General features: G+C 36.7%; 1 protein-coding gene across 1 annotated transcript in view; it reads left to right on the plus strand.

Moving 5' to 3' along the window:
- Window positions 1–26,961, plus strand: part of ank1a (ankyrin 1, erythrocytic a) — a 316,581-nt gene that overhangs the window by 276,492 nt on the left and 13,128 nt on the right. Inside the window, exons 39-43 of the mRNA XM_056457171.1 lie at window positions 6,388–7,030; window positions 10,137–10,476; window positions 14,155–14,385; window positions 17,713–17,796; window positions 22,138–22,281. Of these exons, the coding sequence (XP_056313146.1) occupies window positions 6,388–7,030; window positions 10,137–10,476; window positions 14,155–14,385; window positions 17,713–17,796; window positions 22,138–22,281 (1,442 nt within the window). The remainder of the gene's footprint in view (window positions 1–6,387; window positions 7,031–10,136; window positions 10,477–14,154; window positions 14,386–17,712; window positions 17,797–22,137; window positions 22,282–26,961) is intronic.

A 26,961-nucleotide genomic window follows, 5' to 3' on the forward strand; every position in this document is an offset into this window, starting at 1 on the left:
ATATTCAACAATCTGCATTATAAAATAAAATACTTTATTCTGTATGTACACAATACTTGCATTCATTATACAAAATGTATTTCCCAAACTGATCACTAATAATCACTATAGTCTATTTATCATTTTTATTTTTATTTTTTTTATTATTATTTATATATAATAAATATTTTAAAGTATTCTGTTGGACCTAATAATCATTAAATATTCATTTATTTCGCTTTTAAGATCCACCAAATATGTCATCAGGGAATTTTGTACCTAATGGGTACATAATAGTACATAAAAAGTTACTGCTAATATTCCCTATGAAAAAGTACTGTAGTAATACTATAGTGTGTTTGAACCATACTACACTAAAGTATTTGAATAAATCTGTTGTGGTAATTGGCGACACGGTGGCACTGTCGCCTCACATCACAGGCTGGGCCAGTTGAGTTGTTTCTAATCATTTTAACTAAGTAGTTTGAACAAACAGCAAACATCATTCACTGTAAACATGCGGGGCTCCACACAATTCCTTTATGTTGTCCAACACAAATTGATTAAGTTAACAAATTTAAGTGGATTGAACATAAAAAAATTAAGTTGTCTGCAAAAAAATCTCAAGAATTGTGTTATTCTTGCTTATTTTATATAAGTACTTTAAACAAGCAGCAAAAAATATATAAAATAAAATAAAATAAAGAAGGAACCACCTAAATATAACAACATTTCTACCTTTATTTCTGAGAGTGTGTTAGTATCATAACTGAATGAAGAAGTCAACATTAGTTAATAAATATACAACTGTCCTAATTGATGAAGGTCAGGTCCATTTTTTAACTCTAAAATTATATTATTAACATTTTAAAATGAACATGCATCTAAAAATGTCATTATTATTTCATCGTGACTAATAGTGAGTGGATGTTAAAAATTATAAGCGGATTGTGATGTGATTTGTCAGAGTAACTACACAGGCCTTGAGGTCACATGATTGAGTGTATCCACCACAGTCTGAACTCCCATTCCAGGGCCATGTGGTTAATATATCTCTTCGGTGTGTAGTGTGCTCGTGTACGAGAGCTTTTATCTGTGAGGGGTCGTAAACTGGGCAGAGGAAACAGACGAGTCAATAAAGTCCATCGCTTATGTCAGAGTAAGAATGTTATTTTGGAGAATACACATCATTCTCTCTCTCTCTCTCTCTCTCTCTCTCTCTCTCTCTCTCTCTCTCTCTCTCTCTCTCTCTCTCTCTCTCTCTCTCTCTCTCTCTCTCTCTCTCTCTGTGACAATACACATCATTTTCTTTATAGTGACTCCACTGGCATTTGTCTCAATATGTGTGTTTGCATGTACAACACAACGTTAAAATGAGCCGCGTGGAAAAAATACTATAGTAATTTCTAGTAAATACTACATGTTTTTGAATCATATTATAGTAAAGTACTTGAATTAATCTGTTGTGGTGATTCTATAGTTTATGCTATGGTAACACAACAACTGTAGTGATATGAACAAATTGCCCATTAGTTTTCTATATAGTTAACTATAGAGTATATTATACAACAATACACAGCAGATTACTGTAGTAAAGCCAAAGTATAATACAGTATTTATTAGTTCATTATAGATAATACTACAGTATGCTGTAGCATTCATTAACAAAGAGTTGTAAATAATATAATATAAACCGTATAATACAGTTTACCACACTGAAAACCCCAATGAGTTGACTGAACTAAATTAATTGAGTTAACTCGTTGACTCGATTTTATTGAGTAACAGAGTCTCCCAAAACTTGCATATTTAAGTTTGTTTAACTTGCAGGTTTTGTAGACTATACTTAAACTGATCAGTTCACCAAACTTAGTACTAAGTTAGGTGAACTGAACAATTTAAGTAAAGACAGCATTAGGGTTTTCAGTGTATAGTATGATTCAAAATCACTGTAGTTTTTGTTATACTATATAATGGCTATAGTATTTTTTTCATGTTGGCATATATCACCCAAAAGACAATTCTGCCATCACTTACTCACCCTTAACTTATTCCAAACTTGTTTGGTTTTTTTTTCTTTCTGTTGAACACAAAAGAAGATATTTTGAAAAATGTTGTAAACCTGCAACCTTTGACTTTGTTTTTGTTCATCCTGCTATTGAAGTCAATGGTTACAGGTTTCCAGCATTCTTAAAAATATATTCTATCGTGTTCAGTAGCACAAACATAACTCAAACTGGTTTGGAACAAGTCAAGAGGGAGTAAATGATGGCAGAACGTTAATTTTTGGGTGAACTATCCCTTTAACTCACAAAAATGAGCTTATTTCATCCATAACACATGCACACATATACAGCTGAAGTCAGAATTATTAGCCCCCCTTTGAGTGTTTTTTCTTTCTTAAATATTTCCCAAATGATGTTTACCAGAGCAAGGAAATTTTCACAGTATGTCTGATAATATTTTTTCTTCTGGAAAAAGTCTTATTTGCTTTATTTCGGCTAGAATGAAAGCAGTTTTAAATTTTTTTTTTAAAGATCAAAATTATTAGCCCCTTTAAGCTATATTTTTTCTGATAGTCTACAGAACAAACCATCGTTATACAATAACTTGCCTAATTACCCTAACCTGCCTAGTTAACCTAATTAACCTAGTTAAACCTTTAAATGTCACTTTAAGCTGTATAGAAGTGTCTAGAAAAATATCTAGTCAAATATTATTTACTGTCATCATGGCAAAGATAAAATAAATCAGTTATTAGAGATGAGTTATTAAAACTATTATGATTAGAAATGTGTTGAAGAAATCTGCTCTCCGTTAAACAGAAATTGGGGAAAAAAATAAACAGGGGGGCTAATAATTCAGGGGGGCTAATAATTCTGACTTCAACTGTACATATTATTAATAAATTGTTAATAATTAGTTTACATATTGCATATAAAGCATAACTGATGTTGATGAAAACATGAAAACACACTTATTGTTGCCGATTATTAATGTTTCAGTCATTTTTAGTGTTAAGCCACAACGTTTTTTTAATGGCACACTGTATATATATATATAATTATATTTTGTTTGTTTGTTTGTTGTCAATTAAAGGAGAAGTGTGTATTTTCTGCACTCTTATAGAGAACAAGTGGAACAAAAAAAAAAAGATCAAAATGGCTGTTTTTCATTGGTCGACCTGCACAGGTTAGGCAAACATATTGTTCTGTTCCTAACGTTCTTGTAAATATTTTACCAACACTAACTACACACTTCCCCTTTCAGGCCAGAACTCAATGTAATTTACAGGTTGTCATTGGATGAGGTTGAGAGGACATATTTTCACCTTGTTTTTCTTTTCTCTTCTAAAAAAAAAGAAAGAAATCTCTAATAATAATAATCTGACCAGATGTGTATCTTATGTTGACTAGTATAAAGAGACCTCAATGTTATGAGTTCATTTCTGCTGTATCTGTCAGTACTGTTGACAACTGTATATATTTGCGAGACCGTACCCTCCGTCAGTGGGTTATTGAAGATGATTAATCCAGCTGCTTGCATGCATGATCTTTAGCCTGACAGCGGTCGATATGTCATGACTGAGTGAATGTGAGCATGAAAGACAGCATGTGTATACAGGGTGCTCTGCCCCAGCTCCACAGTTCTGTAGGGGTGTCTTTTACTTCCTGGTTGGTGACAGTCAAAAATAATATTCTCTTAACAAACCCCTTTTACCTCTTGTGTCAACAAGTGGGGCAGCAACAGTCTTTTACAACTGCATACCTGATGCTGCAACTATTGCCTGTGCTCCTGCTGCTGGTCCAAAGCTGCTGAAAGCGATATTACTTAGAATACTGAATACTCTTTAATCTGTAGCTATTTATTTACACTCCGACACTTGTTAGCATATGGACATCTATTATATATGGTCATGTATGAACATCTGTATAAAAAAATTAGCTAATATATTTGAACATATTTGTTTTATTCGTAATTCCAATTAATTAATGTTATGTAACATGCAATTTATGCAATATTTTGAAATATATGTTGCATATATGATTTTATATATATATATATATGTAGAGTGCTTAGCATATATGAGTACACCCCATTTTGAAAATGAATATTTTTATCAGTTTCTCAGTGAAAATAGGAAATGTATTTTGGTGCATTTAAACAAAGCAGATTTATTAAACAGATATATTTATTGAAATAGTCTTTTAGTCACCAAATATATATAGAAATTGAAAGATAATACAATTAAATTCAAGCAAAATATTGCAAAAATAAATTACAACCTACAAAATTTTAACCAAACTTTATTTATATTTTGCCTCTTTTTTTAAATTTGTATTTAATATTTTTCTATAACATATAAATGCGGCTGAACTAGTTTTTTGGACCGTTATCATAAGTCATTTTGTTAGATAAGCTCCAGATTTAGCTTCAGTACTGACTAATCTAATGTATATGCACAAATATACTGAATAGCTTTCTATTAAAAATATAAATTTGAAAGATAGATTTGTCAGGGGTGTACTTATTATACTGAGCACTGTATATATGTGAAATCCAAACTTGTATGTCATATATGTAATCTGCATATATTGATATATATCAGATATCTATTCTTAAAAACTGCTATAGTAATTTATAGTAAACACTTACTATGGTGAAGTGTATTATACTGTATATATTATTGTTTATAACTCTTTGTTAATGAATGTTCCAGCATACTGCAGTATTAACTATAGTGAGCAGTTAAACTGTAATAAATACTGTAGTATACTTTAGTTTTTACCACAGTAATCTGTGGTGTATTATAGTATAATATAGTTGTTAATTGTACAGTTTTTGGTAATTTGTTATATAACATATGGCTATAAATTAACATAGATAGATAGATAGATAGATAGATAGATAGATAGATAGATAGATAGACAGACAGACAGACAGACAGACAGACAGACAGACAGACAGACAGACAGACAGACAGACAGACAGACAGACAGACAGACAGACAGACAGACAGACAGATAGATAGATAGATAGATAGATAGATAGATAGATAGATAGATAGATAGATAGATAGATAGATAGATAGATAGATAGATAGATAGATAGATAGATAGATAGATAGATAGACAGACCAAGGCTGCATTTATTTAATCAAAAATACAGTATATATTGTAAAATTGTGAAATGTTATTGCACTATAAAATAACTGTTTAAAAGTAGTTTATAATTCAATTTAATAATTGATTCTAGTGGTTTTAATGATGAATTTTCAGCTTCATTACTCCAGTCTTCAGATCACATGATCCTTCAGAAATCACAATAATATTAATTATTATTATTATTATTATTATTAATTATGATAGTAATAAAAGCAATAATGACTGGATTAAGAATTTCATTTGAAACCACATACAATAAGAAAGCGGTTAGTTAAAACGTTGATAAATATTTAACAATTTTTTTACATTTAATTAATGTATAATAATAAAAGCATAATTTTCTTTAAAAAAAACAACAACATGAAAATAAAAAACTGACCCCAAACCTTTGACCGGTAGTGTAAATATGTATGTATATGTATATGTGTATATATAGCTAATACTTTTGATCATACACAGTATGTATATGTATTTTAATGTTAATGTTTTGCATTTTTGCAATATTTTGCAATATGTTAGATTTAGTGGTTATATTTATGTGAAATCCAAACATGAACTTGTATGTCATACATGTTTCTCCACCAGGTTTCTGGAGAATCACCAGCTCTGCACATTTCCCATGTCTCCTTAACCAAACACACCAGATTCAGCTCATCAGCAGAGACTGAAAGACCTGTAACAGGTGTGACATACAAAGGAGACATCCAAAACATGCAGTGTCGGTGATCCTCCAGGAACGTGGTTGAGAAACACTGATATATGTAATTTGCATATATTGCCATAAATCTTGATCTATAACTCAAGTACTTTCCTATAGTACGGTTCAAAAAATCTATAGTGTTTACTATAAATTACTATAGCATATGTTCTCATGAACAATGAACAGACCATTTTCTCTTTTTCATACAAGATGCACTTACAGAAACTACTATAATTACTCTAAAATTACTAAAATTACATAAAATAATGTAAAGAATGACTATAAAATCATACTATAATTATAGAAAAACTCCCTCATCTGATACTTGGAGCAAAAAATGGCTTACAGCAGCTTTAGCCATCTTGCAACAAATACTTTACCTCAATCCCCATTTGCTTTCCACCAAGTTCGTGGGCTTTCCTCCGATCTCCCTTCCCTAACCCCCCCTGGTCTGGAGCACATCCCTCCTGGGTTCCCGTTGTGATTTTGGGGGGGACGCAGTGGGGGGCCTGTATCAGTGTGCCTCTCTCTGTGTCACTCCAGGTTACGGGCTGGTGGTGCAGGAGGAACTAGTGTCACCGGCCTCCATGCAGTACAGTCTGCCCTCGCCACTGGGCAATGAGCCCTACTGGCAGGAAGTTTCCAGCATGGAGTGCGCGCCCATCGCCACCACCGAAGAAGACACGCTCATGGAGATGTCCGAGGTACAGGTTTGGCCCTCAGGCAATAGTCCGTCCATTGTGGCTGTAGAGGACTCCTCATTGGAGTGCAGCAATGCGGACGACTCCGAGGCGCTGCAGAACCGGAGCCTGGGTCACTCAAGGAGCGGGACGCCCGGTGGGAACGGACTCACTCCGGGAGGTTTAAGTGGCTCCATCGAGCTCTTGGAGGATCAGTCTATTGGTGCGGATTCAGACTACAGTGCTGCCGGGATGCTACATCTGAGCGAAGGGGTCAACATCAGTGCTCTGGACAGAGGTCAGGGGTCGGAGAGGTCAGAAGGGGCTGTAGGTCACCAAGTCACCAACAACATTAAAGACGGTTCCAATGGAGGTTTGGGAGAAGGAGGAGGTGACGGCACACACTTAGAAGATAGCATATCTCTCATTTCAGGGCAACAGCGTGTGTATGCTCGAATGAGCGAGTCGCCTGGGCTGAGAAGACGGGCAGATCCTGGCGAAGACAGGTGAGTTGCTTATTGGGCTTGGAATTCTGACCAAAATGGCTTAGTCGGGACGTATATTCCGGTAATTGTTTACAACTCTAAATTGGGTCGTGAAGTGCATTAAAATGTGCGTCTTTTTATTCGATGTTTGACGTAATCTCAACTGAAAAATGAAGAGAGGGCGGGACATAGTGCAGCTCCTCCCCTTTTTAAATAAACAGCCAATAGTGTTTTGTTTTTATCACAGCTCTGCCAGTGAGAGTGGTTGAGCGCAAGCTCATTAAGTGAAAAGCAAATGAGAAGAAGGGGGCGGGGCATGTCAGATGCTAGAGAGCATTTGATTGGTCAGAAGATTTGATGTGTAACTGAAGTATGAGGTGACGTGAAAAAAATCGTTGGTCCTTTTAGAAAAAATTGACAAACTGCAAGCTTTGTATGTATATATATATATATATATATATATGCTTTATGTTTTATAAACGCAAATGTTGGCACTGTTTTGGAGCACACTGACTTATAGACATCCTTAAGGCTAACTTTTTAAATTTAATTTCCATTAAGGGGACATTTATATATCACTATATATCATATATTTTGTGTGCTCAAGTTTGTTATTTCAAATAAAGACCTGCAAGTGTGAGTGCATCGTGAGTCATGTGATCACCAATCAGATTTAAACTTTGTATGGCTTATACACATTTCAGTAATAATGGTAGACTAATTACTTCAGGGCAGCGCAATAGGTAGTGCTGTCGCCTCACAGCAAGAAGGTCGCTGGTTCAAGCCTCGGCTGGGTCAGTTTCTGTGTGGAGTTTGCATGTTCTCGCTGCGTTTGCGTGGGTTTTCTCCGGGTGCTCCGGTTTCCCCCACAGTCCAAAGACATGCGGTACAGGAATTGGGTAGGCTACATTGTCCATAGTGTGTGTATGTGTGCGAATGAGTATGGGCTTCCCAGTGATGGGTTGCGGCTGGAAGGGCATCCGCTGCGTAAAAAAAACATATGCTGGATAAGTTGGCAGTTCATTCCGCTGTGGCGACCCCAGATTAATAAAGGGACTAAGCTGAAAAGAAAATGAATGAATGAATGAATAATTACTTCAGACAAATGTAGAGCAACCAAACAATGCAGTTTTTTTTTTTATTTTACCATAAATAAAACTTCCTCGGACAGAGCTGTGGATAATTTCTTAGCAATAACAGACACCACAAGAGCACAAGACCAGAGCGCATTGAAACTGATGAAGGAAGTGACACTTTTTGCATTTTCTATGCTGTTTGAGACACAACGGGCTCTATTTTAACGATCTAGGCATAAAGTCTAAAGTGCAGGGTGCCAAACCATTAAGGGTATGTCCGAATCCACTTTTGCTATTTTAAGGCGCATGGTCTAACAGGGTTGAGCTTATTCTCTTAATGACTTCTGGGTGTGTTTTGAGAATAAACCAATCAGAGGCTCATCTCCCATTGCCTTTAAGAGTCAGTTGCGTCGCGCCATGGCGCATTTGCTATTTACATGGTGGACTTTGTTAGTAGAAAAACTGAACGTTTCACTAGAGAGAAAACAGTTCAACAGAGCATCTGCAGCGTGAGGATAAAGAACGAGCCTCCTCCAATCGGCCTTTACTTTCACTTTCACTTTCCCTCTTTCATTGATAAGTAAACTGTGTTGTGTGCACAGACATTGATTAGCCTACATAATTAATTTTGTTTATTATGTGCAAAAATTTGTTTCAAAACTACTTCTAATTTCCAGCAAACCAATAAATGAACAATAACAATGAAGTGTGGTCAAAAATCGCAGTTACATCCAAACACGTGTCCTGTTCTTATGCTTCATATGATCCAAAACCCGACAGGTGGACAAATCTAAGCTTGTTTTTAATAAAACAAATATAAATATGCATATAATAAATAATAATAATAACATTACACAATAGCAAATTGTCATGAATAAACTGAAAAAGCCCCCCGAGGTGAAGTATAATAATTATAAAATAATAATTTTTGTAACTTTTTATTCCTCATCTGTAAAGATATTTGTGTATTGCTGTACATCCTGCGTGTTTTAAGCAATGTGTAAATGAGGCGCATAACTAACGCGCTCTGAACTTTAGACCTGCTTTCAGCTGGTCTATTGCAGTCTATTTTAGTTCCTCAAAATAGCAACGTGCCAGCAATGCTCCTTAACACACCTTTTTTCTAGACCAGAACACCCATGAGTAGGCCCACACGGAATCTGCGCGCAGAATTCCGCAGATTTTAGCCCATCATAAATTGTTTATTTACTTAAGTAAATGTGTGTAAATCTATATTTATTCAGTTTTTAAATTAATTACAGTAATATTACTGACTAATATGAAACTGTTCATCTGATTTATGTACAATGCAGTCTTTTAGTAGAGATATTATATGATTTATATTGTATATTTATTATATTATATGAGAGACTTGCTTTGTTTACCAAACGAAGTGAATCTAATTGGATTTGCATTTTAAACATTAAATAAAATTTAAAAAGATATCAGTTTTTATTTAATATATTAAGGTTTTGGCTATGATACTCTAAATACCTGATACTCTATGATACTCTAATACCTAAATAATTCAGCAGAAATTCGCAGATTATTACCAAAATTCTCCACAGAAAAAGCAAAAAACATCCGCAGATTCCGTCTGGCCCTACCCATGAGTGCAAAAATTGGTGCAAATGGATTTGCTATTTAAACAACGTGGCGGAAAACGGGAAAATTAAGGTTGCATTGGTCTGAAAATAGCAACACAAGTCTTGCGCCAAACACGTCTTGGGACAAACACGTCTTGCGCCTCATTGCGCCGGATGTATGATTGGACCCTTAGTGTCCAGTGAGCCTGAAGACCTTGGTTAGCTGGCTCAGGTGCTTAAATTTATTTGCCAATGTAAAGCAACAGCAAGTAGGTAATTGTAATTTGCTCATTTAAAATATGTGCCTCTGACCTAATTTTTCCAAACATGAGAAACCTTACTCAAGGTATGTTTAGTTTCATGTTTCTGATGACAAATACAGAAGAGGGCGCTGTTTACATTTTTGTGAATCGGAAATTTTTGGCGCTGTCGTTACCTCCTCTAATTTTCTTTCTCGTTTCTCAGGTTAAGTGCTGGGTCGTTCCTGTCTTACCTGCAGGATCAGGGCTCTCCTGGTTGGCATTCGACCGCAGAAGCGACCCAGAACAGATTGGGATCTCTGCAATGCTCCCTTCCTAGGCAGGCAATCGAGTCTATGATGTCATCAGTGCGAGCCGCAGTGGATTGTGACTCCAAGCAGTCTTGTTTAGGCCAGGAGACTCTAATTGAGCCGGTGCGGGACATGGGGCACTCTGAGATCATCCACAGCCATTATCAGGGGACTCAGCCCTTTGAGAAAGGACTCGGCTTCCCGCACAGAACAACCAACATGCGCGGGTGGGAGGACATGCATCTGAGAGGACAGGTAAGAAGAACTTCAGTCTTACTTGACCAGATTTCTTTTGCATTGTCACATACTGTACTAAGCACTTGATGTTTGCTAGTGGGAATGTAGAATGTTTGTTGGGTAACATTGTGGTACGGAAAGTTTCTTATCTTTGGTTTAGTTTTAGTTGAGTTGAAGGTCCAGTGACGTTCTTTGAAACGTGCATTTTTTTATTTGATGTTTGACATGATCTTAACTGAAACAGGATGACGGGGCTGGACATACAGTAGCCCCTCCCCCTTATCAACAGCCAATAGCGTTTGGTTTACACTGTATCGCAACTTTGTTGTTGAGCTCAAGTGCGAAATCTTTCACAAATCAGGATTTACAGTCATATCTGATTTTGCGAATCTTTTGTTTGGTGTTAAGTTAAATGTCCAGTGACGTGCTTTAAACTGTGCATTTTTTTTATTAGATGTTTGACGTAATCTTAACTGAAACATGATGATAGGGTGGGGCATACAGCCCCTCCCCCTTTTCAAAAAACAGCCAATAACGTTTGATTTATATCACAACTGTCAGTCAGGGGTGCGTTTCCCAAACATTGACATAACTCGCGGCTGAACTATCATATATGATGGATTGTTTGGGAACAGAACGATGCAGTGATGAGTGTTTCCCATAGTTGCTTTGTTGCAGACTCACCATTTGAATCACGTTACTTATAACGTAAAACGTCCATGATGACGCTCTAAACAGTGTTGACAATTATTATATGGGAATTATTATTATTATTATTATTATTATTATTATTATTATTATTATTATTAATATTATTATTATTAATATTATTATTATTATTATTATTATTATTAATAATCATAATAAGTAGGACATTGTGTATTTATTTTATTTTTTTAAGTACAATCTGACACATTCAAACCACCGCAGAAATGTTCTAACCAACAGGCCAGTGTCATATAGGCCTACAGTACATATACATTTCTTAATAAATAACCTATAAATTAAAACCATTAACGTATGCTATATATTTTTGTTTTGAAGACATAGATTCTACTTTTAAACAATAGTTCACCTACAGCTATGAGCCACGGCTGCGTTCAAAATAACATAACTGTGAAGGGAACGCAATTGTGAATATGAAGATCGCTAAAACTGAACTGTAAAATACTTTCAAAACAAATTACAAACATTTAATGTTTTTTTAATCATTCCAAGTTTAAATGTTGGAACATCTGAAAAGAATAGGGTATAGGGGGGATAACTGTGAATAGAACACAGCCAGGAACTATGCTTCTAACTCCAGCTCTAGAGGTGTAGTTGCAAGCATACACGTTTGCGACAGTTTGTGAATGTTCATTGGAACATGGTATTTGCCAAGCTAGTGTGTTTGCCATACTGATAAACCTCCGGTGACCTGTTATTGTGAGTTTTTTTTCCATTTTATACAGTTCCTTTTACAGCATCAATGTTGTAATGTAATTTAAATACAATCAGTTAAACAGACTTTGGCATTCATTTAGCTGCTCAAGCGTAAAACGAGACAAAAAGCAGTTTGCTCGCACGCGCCTGTCAGAATCGGCAGGCTAGTGCAGAAGCTCCATTGAATATACTGGTGTAAAATACATGCTTATATTATAAAGACATGGTGGGGGAAAATGTTAATGTAGTGCTTCTTGTACAATCTGAGACCCCCTTTATATCGGATATCACTCAGCCAGTGGAGATTGCTGATTTTTAAAGAAAACAGACCTTAAATGCGCCGATTTTGCATTGGCATACAGTTCAATGTAAACAATTAACCCAGGTTGCTGGCAAGTTAAAAGTCCTATTAGCATCCTTCAGCATATACCCCATAATGGGGAAACGCCAAATCAACAAACTATGTTTGTAACGACTGAACTTGCGAACTTAGTTGGCTCACAATGGTTTTCAGAAATGCACCCCAGAGCTGTTGAGCTTAAGTGCATCAAATTTGAGACAGTCACAACTTATAATAGTAACCATGGGTGTTCCTGAATCTGGATTTACCTAGTCAAATCATAGTCGAACCCACCAATAGAGCATTGGAGTATCTTGAGATTACAAGATTCCCATTAGCTCACTGGGGCTGATTTTAATGGAATTTCCCATTCAGCTGCTTGAAAAGTCTGTAGTTGAGTTGTCGTTGGAAACACTACACCCTTATTTGTTCCTTATTGTTCTGACTAGTGTTAATGTTGTGCACACAATGATGTTGTGGTCAATTGAAGAGTTTCAAAAGCATAGATTTATAAATAACTTTGCTATAGAAGCCAAACAACAAACCAAATGACATGTGACTTTATTAAAATAACGAGCCCAAAATTACAGAAAGCACTGTATTAAGCAGGGTTTTTTCCATTAGAAGTCTGCACAATTGTTGGGACTATCTTGTGGTTGCACACATACATGTACAGCCAGTCCCTAGATGGACAGTAGACATTGGTGTCTAAATATAGATGTGGTCCGCCTCTGTCATCTAAAGGGGGGACAGGAATATTATATATGGAGCTGGAAAGCATGAACAGTAAGGTCATAAACTCAAAGACACACAATGCTGCTGCTAGCTCTGAAAATAGGGAAAATAGCTGACTTTTGTATCATTGGAACAAACATAAGCCAAAGTTTATGAGGATTATTCAGAGTTAAATGAAGTAGAGTTAATAAAATGTACGCTGCTCACCACCAAATAAAAAAAAATGCATTGAAATGCACTTTGCAAATGTATTTTGGATACTTTTATGCAGCAGTGTAGGTGTGTGTGTGTGAATGTGAGTGTGTATGGGTGTTTCCCAGTACTGGGTTGCAACTGGAAGGGCATTCGCTGCGTAAAAAAACATATGCTGGATAAGTTGGCAGTTCATTCCGCTGTGGCGACCCCTGATGGATAATGGAAGCCCAAGGAAAATGAATGAATGAAATCGGCTAATTAGATTAATTAAGAAAGTTACTGCACAACAGTGGTTTGTTCTATAAATAATATAGTTAATAATATAATTCTAATATATTTTACCTTAATTTATTTTAAAATATATGTAAAATCTAAAAGAAATACTACTTTCTTCAGAAGAAACAATATTTCAGATTTGCAGATTTGCTCTGTCAAACAACAATTAAAAAAGGATTAAAACTTTACAGGAGAGCTAGCGATTTTGCCTTCGACTGCGCACATGCAACTGTTATCTTGAATTGTACTACATGACCAAATCTACATACCAACCCTAATCTTTTCAACAGAAATGTAAAGTTATTATCTATTGTGTCTGTAGTTTAGTTTAACCCTGTAATGCTACACATAAACCAAAGCATGCAGCTGGTGTGAAAATGTTAGCAGCTGTTCGTCCGCTCACTAGTAAAGAGCCACAACAAGAGAGTTGTCCTCACATTGTGGGTATTTAGAGCTCACAGGTCACATGTGCAATCAGACACTGGATTGAAGGAGGACGTTTTTGGACGGCTGAAAGAGAGAGAGAGAGTCAAAAAAGGAAGCTAAAGCCAAGCACATTCCCAACACAGCCGTCTGAATGAAGAAATGAACGAGGAAGGAATATAGCCTGAGATCAACAATCGCCTGCTTTCTTTAAATGAAAGCTGTGGACTACTGAAACTCAGGGAAGAAAACAGCCTCCCCTGACCCTCTGGATACATCACTGGTGTTTTTGAGCGAGTTTCTGAACCGGCTCCAGCATGTGGGCTCTGGTCACGGAGCTGTTCTTCAGCTTTATTCTGCTGGCCTTCATGGTGATCAGCTGCCAGAATGTTCTGCATATCGCTAGCAGCTCTGTGCGCTCAGTGCTGGCCTACATACACACTCAGCTGGACCGAGAGCTGGGCGAGAATGAAGGAGTGGCGGACGAGGAGGAAAACGTCACCACTCGAGTCGTGCGCCGTAGGGTCATACTAAAGGTATTGACCACCGCTGGCAGGAGTCAGAGATTTACTGTATATATTTCTTGAAAGATTCCACCATAAAAAAAGAGCTGTGGTGGAACGTGTGAGGCTGTAAATCTAAGGCTCCGGTGGTTGGGTCAAGTTTCATCTGACCTCGTTTGAGTTCGCAAATGCTAGCGGTTTTTGTGAACGGTAGTGTTGTTGACTTTAGTTTATACTGAACTACAGTATATAACTATAGTTTACTGTACTGTAGTGGACTGTAGTGAACTAGTTTACTGTAGTGTACTTTACTGTAGTTTACCGTACTGTTGTGAACTGTAGTTTACTTTTCTGTAGTTTACTGTACTGTTGTGAACTGCAGTTTACTGTAGCACACTGTAGTTTACTGTACTGTATGGTACTTTACTGTACTGTAGTGAGCTGTACTGTTGTAAGCTGCAGTTTACTGTAGTGGACAAGTTTACTGTACTGTACTATAGTTTACTGTACTGTAGTGGACTGTAGTTTACTGTGCTGTATTGGACTGTAGTTTACTGTACTGTACTATAGTTTACTGTACTGTAGTGGACTGTAGTTTACTGTGCTGTATTGGACTGTAGTTTAATGTACTGTAGCAGATTGTAGTTTACTGTACAGAACTGTGGTTTACTGTACTATAGTTTACTATAGTTTACTGTGCTGTTATGAACTGTAGTTTACTGTAGTGGACTGTACTTTACCGTACTGTAGTGTAGTGTACAGTAGCAGCCTGTGGTTTAATGTACTGTAGCAGACTGTAGTTTACTGTAGTGACTAGTTTACTGTACTGTTGTGAACTGTAGTTTACTGTACTGTACTGTACTGTAGTTTACTGTACTATAGCGGACTAGTTTACTATACTGTAGCGAACTGTAGTTTACTGTAGTGGACTGCAGTTTACTGTACTGTAGCGGACTGTACTTTACTGTACTGTAGTTTACTGTACTATAGCGCACTAGTTTACTATACTGTACTGTAGTTTACTGTACTGTAGCGAACTGTAGTTTACTGTAGTGGACTGCAGTTTACTGTGCTGTAGCGGACTGTACTTTACTGTAGAGAACTAGTTTACAGTAGTGACTAGTTTAATGTACTGTAGTTTACTGTACTGTAGCAGACTGTAGTTTACTATTGTGACTGTAGTTTACTGTACTGTAGTGGACTGTAGTGGACTGTACTGTAGTGGACTGTAGTTTACTGTACTGTACTGTACTGGTGTGAACTTTAGTTTACTGTACTGTAGTTTACTGTACTATAGAGAACTGTAGTTTACAGTAGTTACTGTATGGTACTTTACTGGACTGTAGTTTACTATACTGTTGTAAACTGTAGTTTTCTGTAGTGTACTATACTTTACTGTACTGTAGTTTACTGTACTGTAGAGAACTCTAGTTTACTGTAGTGGACTGTACTTTACTGTAGTGGACTGTACTTTACTGGACTGTAGTTTACTATACTGTAGAGAACTGTAGTTTACAGTAGTTACTGTAGTTTACTGTACAGTACTTTACTGGACTGTAGTTTACTATACTGTTGTAAACTGTAGTTTACTGTGCTGTAATTTACTGTACTGTACTGTAGTTTACTGTACTGCAGAGAACTCTAGTTTACTATAGTGGACTGTACTTTACTGTACTGTAGTTTACAGTAGTTACTGTAGTGGACTGTACTTTACTGGACTGTAGTTCACTATACTGTTGTAAACTGTAGTTTACTGTACTGTAGAGAACTCTAGTTTACAGTAGTTACTGTAGTCTACTGAACGGTACTTTACTGGACTGTAGTTTACTATACTGTTGTAAACTGTAGTTTACTGTAGTGGACTGTACTTTACTGTACTGTACTGTAGTTTACTGTATGTGTTGTAAACTTCTAGTAAATATAAAGGATGCAAAATGAATGATATTTATAAATGTTTTGACATTCTCATGCATTTAATCATTGTTTACATTATAATGATTATATTTTACATTTGAATCATTTTAACTTTGCATCAGCATTTCTACCTCTACCCATCATGAATGCACATAACCAGCTGTGAAATATGGTAAACAGTGATGTATTTGACTCATGTATTTGTACTTTCATGAGTGATTTGTCAGTGTTTCATTTAAAAATGCGTGTAAACTGCAAGCATTTTTACTCAGAATCCCATCAAAATAAAATGATATGGTACACATTAATGCAATCACATTAATGTTCCCCAAGAAGAGCTCAAGATCATATTTTTCAAAGGATGTCTATGGGGTTAGATTTGTGACAATTCTGTGCGTTTGTTGTGAGCTCTCAAATTGGATTTTTTGCACTCTCTAACACTTTAGAACGCAAAAGATCAAGTTTTGATCTCTAAAAATGGGTAATTGCAGATGCATTTACAATTCTAGTTAATAATTGCTCACAATTCTGTCTGCAAAAATCATGTTTTAAGCATGCAAAATAGCTTATTTTTGCTTGTTGCATCTGCTTTAAAAATTCTGTGTGCAAAAGATCATGTTTTGATCTCGCAAAATGGCTTTTTGCATGCAAGTTAACAATTCTGTGCACAAAATATCCTGTTTTAAGCATGCAAAATGGCTTGTTGCGCATAACCTATCAATTCTGTGCACAAAATGGCTTTTTGCACACACGTTAACAATTCTATGCGCAAAAGATCCTGTTTTGATCTTGAAAAATGTGTTGTAGCATGCCTGTTAACATTTCTGTGCACTAAAGATTTTTTGCACAAAATGGCTGAGTTTTGAGCACAAAATGGCTGATGCGTATGCTAACAATTGTGCGCAAAAGTTTTGATTTCAAAAAATAGCTTGTTGAGTGCGCGATAACAATTTTGTGTGCAAAAGATGTGTTTTAAGGACAAAATGGCTTGTTGCACGCATGCTAACAATTTCTGTGTGCAAAAGATCATGTTTTAAGCACACAAAATGGTTTATTTGCGCACATGCTAACAATTATGTGTGCAAAAGATCGTGTTTTAAGCACACGAAATGGTTTATTTGCGCACATGCTAACAATTATGTGTGCAAAAGATCATGTTTTGAGCACACAATATGGCTTATTGCACATGTGCTAACAAATCTGTGTGCAAAAGATCATGTTTTAAGCACAAAATGGCTTGTTGCACACACTTTTATGCACAATTTTGTGTACAGAAGTGTTAACACGCATTCAAAAATGCATTTTGGATGCTCAAAACAATCTATTGAGCACAGAATTTTGTCACAAATCTACCCCCATAGACATCTGCATGAGAAATCAAAAGCGAGTGAAGCACACATATGGGCCATATCACATTTTAAGTTGCTTTTGTCATATCTCACCCAGGGTGATGAGGCTGAGGATCTTCCAGGAGAGCAAGTGAGCGAGGAGCAATTTACAGACGAGCATGGCAACATCGTCACCAAAAAGGTCAGCAATCTCATCCTGCTTTTGTTTGAGTCATTCACCACTCATCAACATGCCAAATCCATCTCCACAATCATGATTACAATGGTTTACATTTTGTGGTGTATTGAAGGTTTGCTTGGTTTGTTACTGTGTTTCAAATCCTAATGTGCTGCTGTATGTATGTAAACAGCCCTGAAATGCATCCTGGCTAGAAAATCTTATTATATATAATCTTATTGTCATGCATTCACTCTATAAAGAGATGCACTGGGTCGCAGGAATTATCAAAACATGCATTTATTTACCATATAAACACGCAAACCTTTGTTAACAAGTTAACGCCATGACTTAATTACACACAGCGGGAAAACAGAACAAAGGGATCACATGACACAAACAAATAACATGGAGCACAGCACATGGGAAATCACAAAACATAAACACAAGAACCGTGACACTTGTATAGATGACGCAGTGGGTAGAGATGTCACCTCACAGCAAGAAGGTTGCTGGTTTGAGTCCCGGCTGGGTCAGCTGGCATTTCTGTGTGGAGTTGGCATGTTCTCCCCGTGTAGGTGTGGGTTTCCTCCGGGTGCTCCGGTTTCCCCCACAATCCAAAGACATGCGCTATAGGGGAATTGGGTAAACTAAATTGTCCGTAGTGTATGTGTGTATGTGTGTATGTCCTAATGCTCCAGGTTGAGCGTTGGGCTAACGACCCACATCGTAAAAATTAGATGTTATGAAACACCAACATGGTGCGGCTAAATGGTCCGTGTATCTTTTGGTCATTGGATTTTCATTTTAGAAACGGATATTGAAAAACAAAAAACGAGCCCTTGTTCGAGTTTGGTTTTAAAATAAAAAATAAATTCAAGTCGTTTTTTTTTTCATGGTGAAAAACGAAAAAGCAAAATTCAAAGATTTGATTTTCATTTTTAATTTCGAATAACAAAAATAAAATCACCAGAAAACAAAAATGAATAAAGGCTTTTTTTAATATTCCGAAAGCAAATAGGCCGACTCATTCACGGTGACGCAATGCTACCACACACAGGATATGCTATAGGCTATTATTTTTTTCCACTTATTAATGTTATAAAAGATATTTTCTAGTGATAACGGGGTTTTGTTAAGACATATTTTCCTTATTAAGCCGGTTATATATATACTATTGTATATATAATATGTATGTTATCATTATTATTTTTTTACTAAGCAGAATTTTAAATGGAGCAACGTATATATATATATATGTATGTATATTTGAAATTATGGATAGACCCACTGTAGCGTGGTGATGACGCATACACACAACTCATCCGTAAGCTTATATAGTCCATTTTTAAAAGACATGGGATGCTTATTAGGGTGTTTGTGCAGCATGCTTCCTTTCAGATAAAATTAATTGTTCATTTTGATTTTAAAATACTATGACTTATTGAAATGTGTGCAACGAACAACTGTATTAATGAATTCAGTTGAAATGATTCGTGGTCAAAGTTCGGCTAGTGAAATTATTATGGTTTTAACAATATTTAAACGTTCTTTTCAGAAAAGTGATCAGTAAAGCAACGTAATGCTTGCATGTGACGTCAAAATTAAGGTTGTTCTATTTAAAACAAAAAATAAATATATAGCCTATAACCGGCCCCTATACAAGAAACATGTCGTCTTAATGAGGAAATAATATCTTAAATATATATAAAAATATATCTTAACGAAATCCTGTTATCACAAAAAAAAATAGCTAGGCTACTTTTATAACATTAATAAGTGGAAAAAAATAATAGTCTATAGCATATCCAGTGTGTGGCAGCATTGCGTCACCATGAATGAGTCAGCCTATTTGCTTTCGGAATATAAAAACAAGCCTTTATAAGTTTTTGTTTTCTGGTGATTTTATTTTTGTCATTCAAAATTTTTTATGAAAAATCTAATCGTTGAATTTAGCTTTTTCGTTTTTCACCATAAAAAAGAAAAACGCCTTGAATTTCAATATTCGTTTTTGAATTTTAAAACCAAAATCAATAAACGGCTTGTTTTTCATTTTTCAATATCCGTTTCTAAAATGAAAATCCAATGACCAAAAGATACACGGACACTAAATATCAACTTCGATATAAATGGCCCTGGGAGTAAGTAAGTAAGTAAGGAATACATTCACTAAATGACAATTAACCGTTAATTTAATCACCTTGATGTCAAAATGATTAATTTAAAAAAACACTACAATTTACAGGACAGTGAGAAAATATTCCTTTTAAAAACTGTATTATACATAAATCATATAAAGATTTAAAACCAATCAAAATCAGCCAATATGGAGTTCAGAATGGCGTCTACATAGGCAGTAGGCAGCTCACCAAGATTTGAAACGTTCCTAAAGTCAACATGAATTAAAAATTTAACAGTAATTTAATGCCCATAAAAAATACTAAAGTAAATTATAATACATACTATTGTGTGTTGTACTGTATGTATTATAGTGTTTACAAATCTTTGTTAATGTAAGCTACAGAATACTGTAGTACTAGCTATATTGAACTGATTAACTGTAATAAACACTGTAGTATACTTTAGTTTTTACTATCACAAACTGTGGTGTATTTTACAGTATTGGGTCATTTGTTTTAATATAACTACACCACCTGATAAAAGTCATGTCGTCGATCCCAATTGACTTCTAGTTGATTATTTGGAAAAGTGGCAAAAGGTGGATTTTTCTGCTGAATCATCTGTTGAGCTGCATCCCAATCATCACAAATACTGCAGCAGACCTACTGGAACCCACATGCACCAAAGATTCTCACAGATATCAGTCAAGTTTGGTGAAGGAAAAATCATGGTTTAGGTTTACATTCAGTATGGGGGCGTGCGAGAGATCTGCAGGGTGGATGGCAACATCAACAGCCTGAGGTATCAAGACATTTGTGCTGCCCATTACATTACAAACCACAGGAGAGGGCAAATTCTCCAGCAGGATAGCGCTCCTTCTCATACTTCAGCCTCCACATCAAAGTTCCTGAAAGCAAAGAAGGTCAAGGTGCTCCAGGATTGGCCAGCCCAGTCACCTGAAATGAACATTATTAAGCATGTCTGGGGTAAGATGAAGGAGGAGGCATTGAAGATGAATCCAAAGAATTTTGATGAACTCTGGGAGTCCTGCAAGAACGCTTTCTTTGCCATTCCAGATGACTTTATTAATCAGTGATTTGAGTCATTGCAGAGATGTATGGATGCAGTCCTCCAAGCTCATGATGGAGTCAGTAACACAATATTCATTCTGTTTCCACTGCAGCATGACCACATATTCTATACTGGACATTATTTCTGTTCAGTGACAAGACTTTTGTCTAAGTAAAGTCAGACCTTACTGTCCTAATGAAATCATTAAATATCAAGGCATGATCATATTTTATTTGGGTAAAATAAGCGTAATCTAGAGGCCTTTGCCTTTCATATAAGCCACTTCTAATACCAAACAATCAACTAGAAGTCAAGTTATTATTTGTTGTTCTGAAAACTTGGATATACGACAAGACATTTGTCAGGTAGTGTGTATTTGTTGTTTTATCATAGCAACTCGAGAATTACCACAACAAATTAATTGAAGTATTTTGCTATACACTAGAAATGCTTGATTGCCGAAACCCAACGCTGCATCAAATATGAGCAAATCCAATGGTGGGTTAATTTTTAAAATATAATATTCATCTATGCTTTAGAACCCAACAGCTGGGTTTGTCCATAATTGACCCAACATCGGGTTACATTTTTTGAGAGTACTATACAATATTACTATGAATGACTATAGTTTTTTTTATGTTGTTGGTGAATGGTAAAGAAATCTATCATTATTAAAGGGAGAGATAACACAAAATGTAAAAAATCAGTCATTATTTACTCACCCTGGTCTTGTTTTAAACCTTAATGACTTTCTTTATTCACAAAAACACAAAAGAAGATATTTTGAAGAGTGCTAAAAACCTGTAAACATTGATTAACTTAGTATTTGTTTATCCTACCATGGAAGTCAATGGTTACAGGTTTTCAGCATAACATCTTCTTTCAGTGTCCAACAGAAGCAAGAAGCTCCTAAATATTAGGAAACACATGAGGATGAGTAAATAGTGAGTAAATAGTCATTTTTGGGTGAACTATCCCTTTAACTCAAGATTAAAAATAGGTCAAATGGATGCACTGGGATATTTCATGTTGACTTTAAATGCAACTTTTAATCACCATTCTTTTTGCATGTTGTTTTTTTCCATCTGTCACCCTGATTATCTGTTTTCATGTCTCCTCCTCCTTTGCTCATCCATCGATACTCTCATCCATCTGTACACGTGGCTGATGTAGATTGTGAGGAAAGTGGTCCGGAGAGGAAAAGGGGAGGAAGGGGGTCAGGAGCTGATCATTGAAGGTCTGCCGCAGGATGTCAGTGAGCCTGACTTTGATGGAGAACAGTTCATGAGCTATGCCGTCCTGGGACGTGACAGCAAGGTGGGCTTTTGAGTTAGATGGGCTTGTTACACCAGGACTAAAACCAAGTGGTTTGACGAGGCAAATGCAAAGTGCTAGATGCTTGAATGTAGTGAAAGTTTGGTAACACTTTACAATAACAACATGAATAATGATGTACTAATATGTAAATTAAACGTTACTTCATTAAGTACTAATGATGAGTTAAGGGCTAATTAAAGGCTGGATTATACTTTTGAGTCGAGTGATCGGTGTGACCCACGGCTCCTGCCTTGCGTATAGTCGTGCATTTAAAATTCTGCGTGCTGTTTGTGTTGCTCTGCAATAACACTTCCGAAACGCTAGCTGGCAGTAGGTGTTTATGAACGCTACAAGTAACTAACACTCACTCATTTAGAGGTGGGAAGTGGCAGACGTGCAACAACATTAATCATAAGGTAAACACAAAACAAAAGTTTGCATCTGGAGCTCCTTCACGGAACTCGACACTTGTAAACACTCGCTCCATCGGGCTCGCGGATCTCAGCACCTCCCACACTTGTGTGCGATACCAAGCCGACCAATCACAGAGCTTGCGCTGCGCATCGCTGCTACGTGTAGTTAAATTTTTTGTGATGCGGCCATGCGAAGGCTGCGCCAAATCATACGTACGCGCTTGACGCAGAAGTATAAAGGCTGATACTTCTGCGTCAAACCTTCGCACAGTCGCATCACAAAAAATGCAACGACGTGTAGCGCAAGCTCTCGATTGCTCGGCTTGGTAGAGCTGACTTCGACGCTGACGCTGATGCGCACCACTCAAAAAATTTAAGTAAGTGATGCATATCGCAAGCTCTGTGATTGCTCTGCTTGGTAGCGCTGACTCTGACGTTGACGATGATGCGCTGACGCTGATGCGCACCTCTCAAAAACTGTAACTATACGTCGCAATGACGCATAGCACAAGCTCTGTGATTGGTCAGCTTGGTATCTGTGATGAGCATGGGTAGTGAGAGCCACGAGCCTGATGGAGCGAGTGTTTACAAGTGTCAAGTCCAGGAGCTCCAGAGGGAGACTGTTGTTTTGTGTTTATCTTACGATTAAAGCTGTTGCACGTCTGTCGATTCCCAACTCTGAATAAGCGAGTTTGAGATACTTGTAGCGTTCAGAAAAAAACAAAAACACCCTCGAAGAAACTCGACACAGAGAAACATAAAAACCTACTGCCAGCTAGTGTTATTGCCGAGCAACACAAACAGCACGCAAAAGTATAAATGCACGACTACGGTGGCGTGGGTCACGCCGATCACTTGACGCAGAAGTAAAAACCAGTCTTGACGCCGACGCTGATGCGCACCTCTTAAAAAATGTAGCCACACTTCGCAACGACACGTACCGCAAGCTCTGTGATTGGTTGGCTTGGTAACTGTGAGTGTGGGCGAGTGTGGGCAGGGCTGAGAGCCGTGAGCCCGATAGAGTGATTGTTTACAATTGTGGAGTCTCATAAAGGAGCTCCAGGTGGAACCTGTTCTTTTGGGTTTACCTCATGATTAAAGTTGTTGCACGTCCACCAGTTCCCGCCTCTGAAATGAGCGAGTTTTAGCTACCTGTACATTAAGGTAGCGTTCAGAAAAAACAAAACACCCGCAAACAACTCAACACAGAGGAACATAAACATCTACTGCCAGCTAGCGTTTCAGAAGTGTTATTGCAGAGCAACAGAAACAGCACGCAGAATATAAAGCCGCCTTTCCACTGTATACGATAGTGATGCGCGGATGCTGGTTATATCCGCGGGCGCTCCAAATAATCCGCAGGTCGAGCGGGTCGGGTAGTAAAAAAATACATTATGATTAATTACGGGTGGATGTAGCGGGACATGGCTGTGAACCAGCGAAAAAGCAGTGAGTAGGCTTTGCAGAATGGGAAGATGAGACGCCCAAAATAATGGATGAAGTGCCAGAGTAGCCTACTGAGGTATTAAACCTTCAGTTAGAGGAGTCATCAGAGGAAAATCTGCTATAGTTCTGGGAGAAACAAGATCGCATATTTACACGACTGCGGCGCCTTGCGAGGAGAATCTAGTTAATTCCTACAACAATTTGTGTTGGATGTATTCCAGTGTTGTTGAAGCAGGTCCTTTCACGCGAGATGAGAATAGTATTTTTTTTTTCGTTATTTTTTTAATTAGTAAAAAAAGTCTATACTAAAAAACATTTCTATTCATAAATGAGTTTTAAAAAATGTAATGTCTCCACATTCCCTCCAAATTTTTAGCAGTCTATGATGAGTTTCTAGTATTCATTCATTCATTCAACCATGGTGAACGCACAGAGAATAAAGGCTCTTGCTTTTGCTCTCCTTTATTTCGGACACCGCAAAAATCAGCTTCTCTCCCATGGCGCACGACAAACCTGAAAATTCTGTGCAACAGCCACAAGGGGGCGTATTGCGACAGTCATGTCTGAATGTGGTGTGCGGTGGAAAGGCAGCTTCAATGCAACTACGTGCAAGGCAGGCGCTGTGGGTCATGCCGATCACTCGACGCAGAAGTATAAAACAGCTTTTGAGGCATGCGCTACTCAAGAGCTAACTTTAACTACAACACGATGTGTTCATGTGCAACCCTAATTACCTGTTAGTATATGTTTGCTAATGAATGCATAAATTAACACTTTAGTTTTAGCTTAATGTAACTAATATGAACTGGTAATGTATCTTCATGACTTTACTTGAAGGGGAACATTTTCCTTATCTCATTCTTAACTACTCACGAACTCCTGTGTTTAAACATAACAGTTATGCACATACTTCTAGTGCATGTTTACATTGAAAGTCAATAGACAGAAGTTCATGAGTAGTTAAGAATGAGTTAATGCTAATGTACCCCTTCAAGTAAAGTCATAACATACATTAACAAGTCATGAGTTCGTGTTGGTTACATTCAGCTTAAACTAAAGTGTTAACTAATACATTTATTAATAAACAGGGGTAAGACTTTAGATTAAGTCACAATTCATGCTATTAAATATTGGTTTATTACCTCCCTCTTATTAAGATATTAACTGTTTATTAGTAGTTATAAAGTATGATCTTATTCCACATACATAATCCTACCCGATACCTAACCCAACTTCTACCTTACTAACTATTAATAAGCTGCTAATTGCTAGTTTACGGAGGTTATAGTCTTAGTTAATGGTTTGTTAACAGCGTGAACTGTGACTTAATATAAAGTGTTACCCAAAAATGTACTAACAGGTAATTAAGGTAGCCATTATTCACACATGAACTCATGTGACTGATGTTAAAGTTAGTTCTTGATTAGCGTATGCCTTAACTCATCATTAGTTCATGATTAAGTAATGTTTAATTTACCTATTAGTACATCATTATTCGCTTGTAAAGTGTTACCGAAAGTTAAGTAGATCAGGGAAACGGCAAAAATGTAAACACAAAGCATGTTTGGTGACACTTTACACTAAGGTTTCATATGTAAACACGACTAAGAATAAACTAAAGCATTTAAAAAATCCAGTGTGATTTGTTTTTGTTTTGCATGCAGCTATGGAGGGCACTTAGTGCCGAAAGTCACCATATAAAAAATAACAACTCTAGTAATTTATAGTAAATACTACAGAACTATACTGTAGAAAAGTTCTTGAGGTTATCTGTTGTGGTTATTATACGGTTGCTATGGTAACACGACAACTATAGTAATATAAACAAATTTCTCAATACTGTAGTTTTCTACAACTGTAGGGTATATTATACTAAAATGCACCACAGTTTACCATAGTAAAGACTAAAGTATTCTACAGTATTTTTTACAGTTCACCATAGTAAATACTACTGTGTGATGACCAGCTAAAACCAGCTTGACCAGCCTAACCAGGCTGGGAGCCCAGCCAAAACCAGCTATATCCAGCTTAAACCAGGCTGGTCAAGGTGGCTTTAGCTGGTCATTTTCCAGCCTAACCAGCTAAGACCAGGCTGGAAATGGCCGAACACCAGCCTGGAAATGGCCAAAACCCCTCTAAAACCAGGCTGATCAACCAGCTAAAACCAGCCAACCAGCTTTGGCTGGTTTAAGCCGTTTTTTTAGCAGGGGTAGCATTCATTAACAAAGAGTTGTAAACACTTCAATATATACAGGATAAACTTGTTTAAAACACTGCAGTATTTTACTATAGTATTTTTTTAACTTTAAACTAAAATTTGATTTAAAGGTGCAGAATGTAAGTTTGACACCCAGTGGTTGAACTAGGTATTGCATTCCTGGATTAAAACAAACTCAAGCGCAGGTTACCAGATTGAGGACCAACAGGAGTGTACCTGACTGATGATCGAGCCTAAAGGCTGATTTAAGGTTGATTCAAGTCGTGTTTTAAATTAAAGCAACGGCACATGATAGAAGGAATATTCTCCAGTTTAAAATAAGTTTTTGTTCTAACCAACACCTCAAATTGATATATTAGAAACGGCTTTTATTTTTTGCAGCTGAGCAAAAGTATAAACTGACAATGTTTACCTCAGGTTACCTCAGGTGCTTTTTTCATTGTTAAATACTAACAATGTGTGTTTGGATGTCATTTTACATGACATTTATTGCCATATACAGAAAGCAGCAGCAGATAGTTCACCTCAGATCTTGAAAAAAAGATAAACCGTTTGAAATTCAACTTTAGGACTTTAGATTTAAAACCAACACGTAATGATTTA

The sequence above is a fragment of the Danio aesculapii genome, chromosome 5 (genome assembly GCF_903798145.1).
Source record: "Danio aesculapii chromosome 5, fDanAes4.1, whole genome shotgun sequence".
NCBI classification, from domain to species: domain Eukaryota; kingdom Metazoa; phylum Chordata; class Actinopteri; order Cypriniformes; family Danionidae; genus Danio; species Danio aesculapii.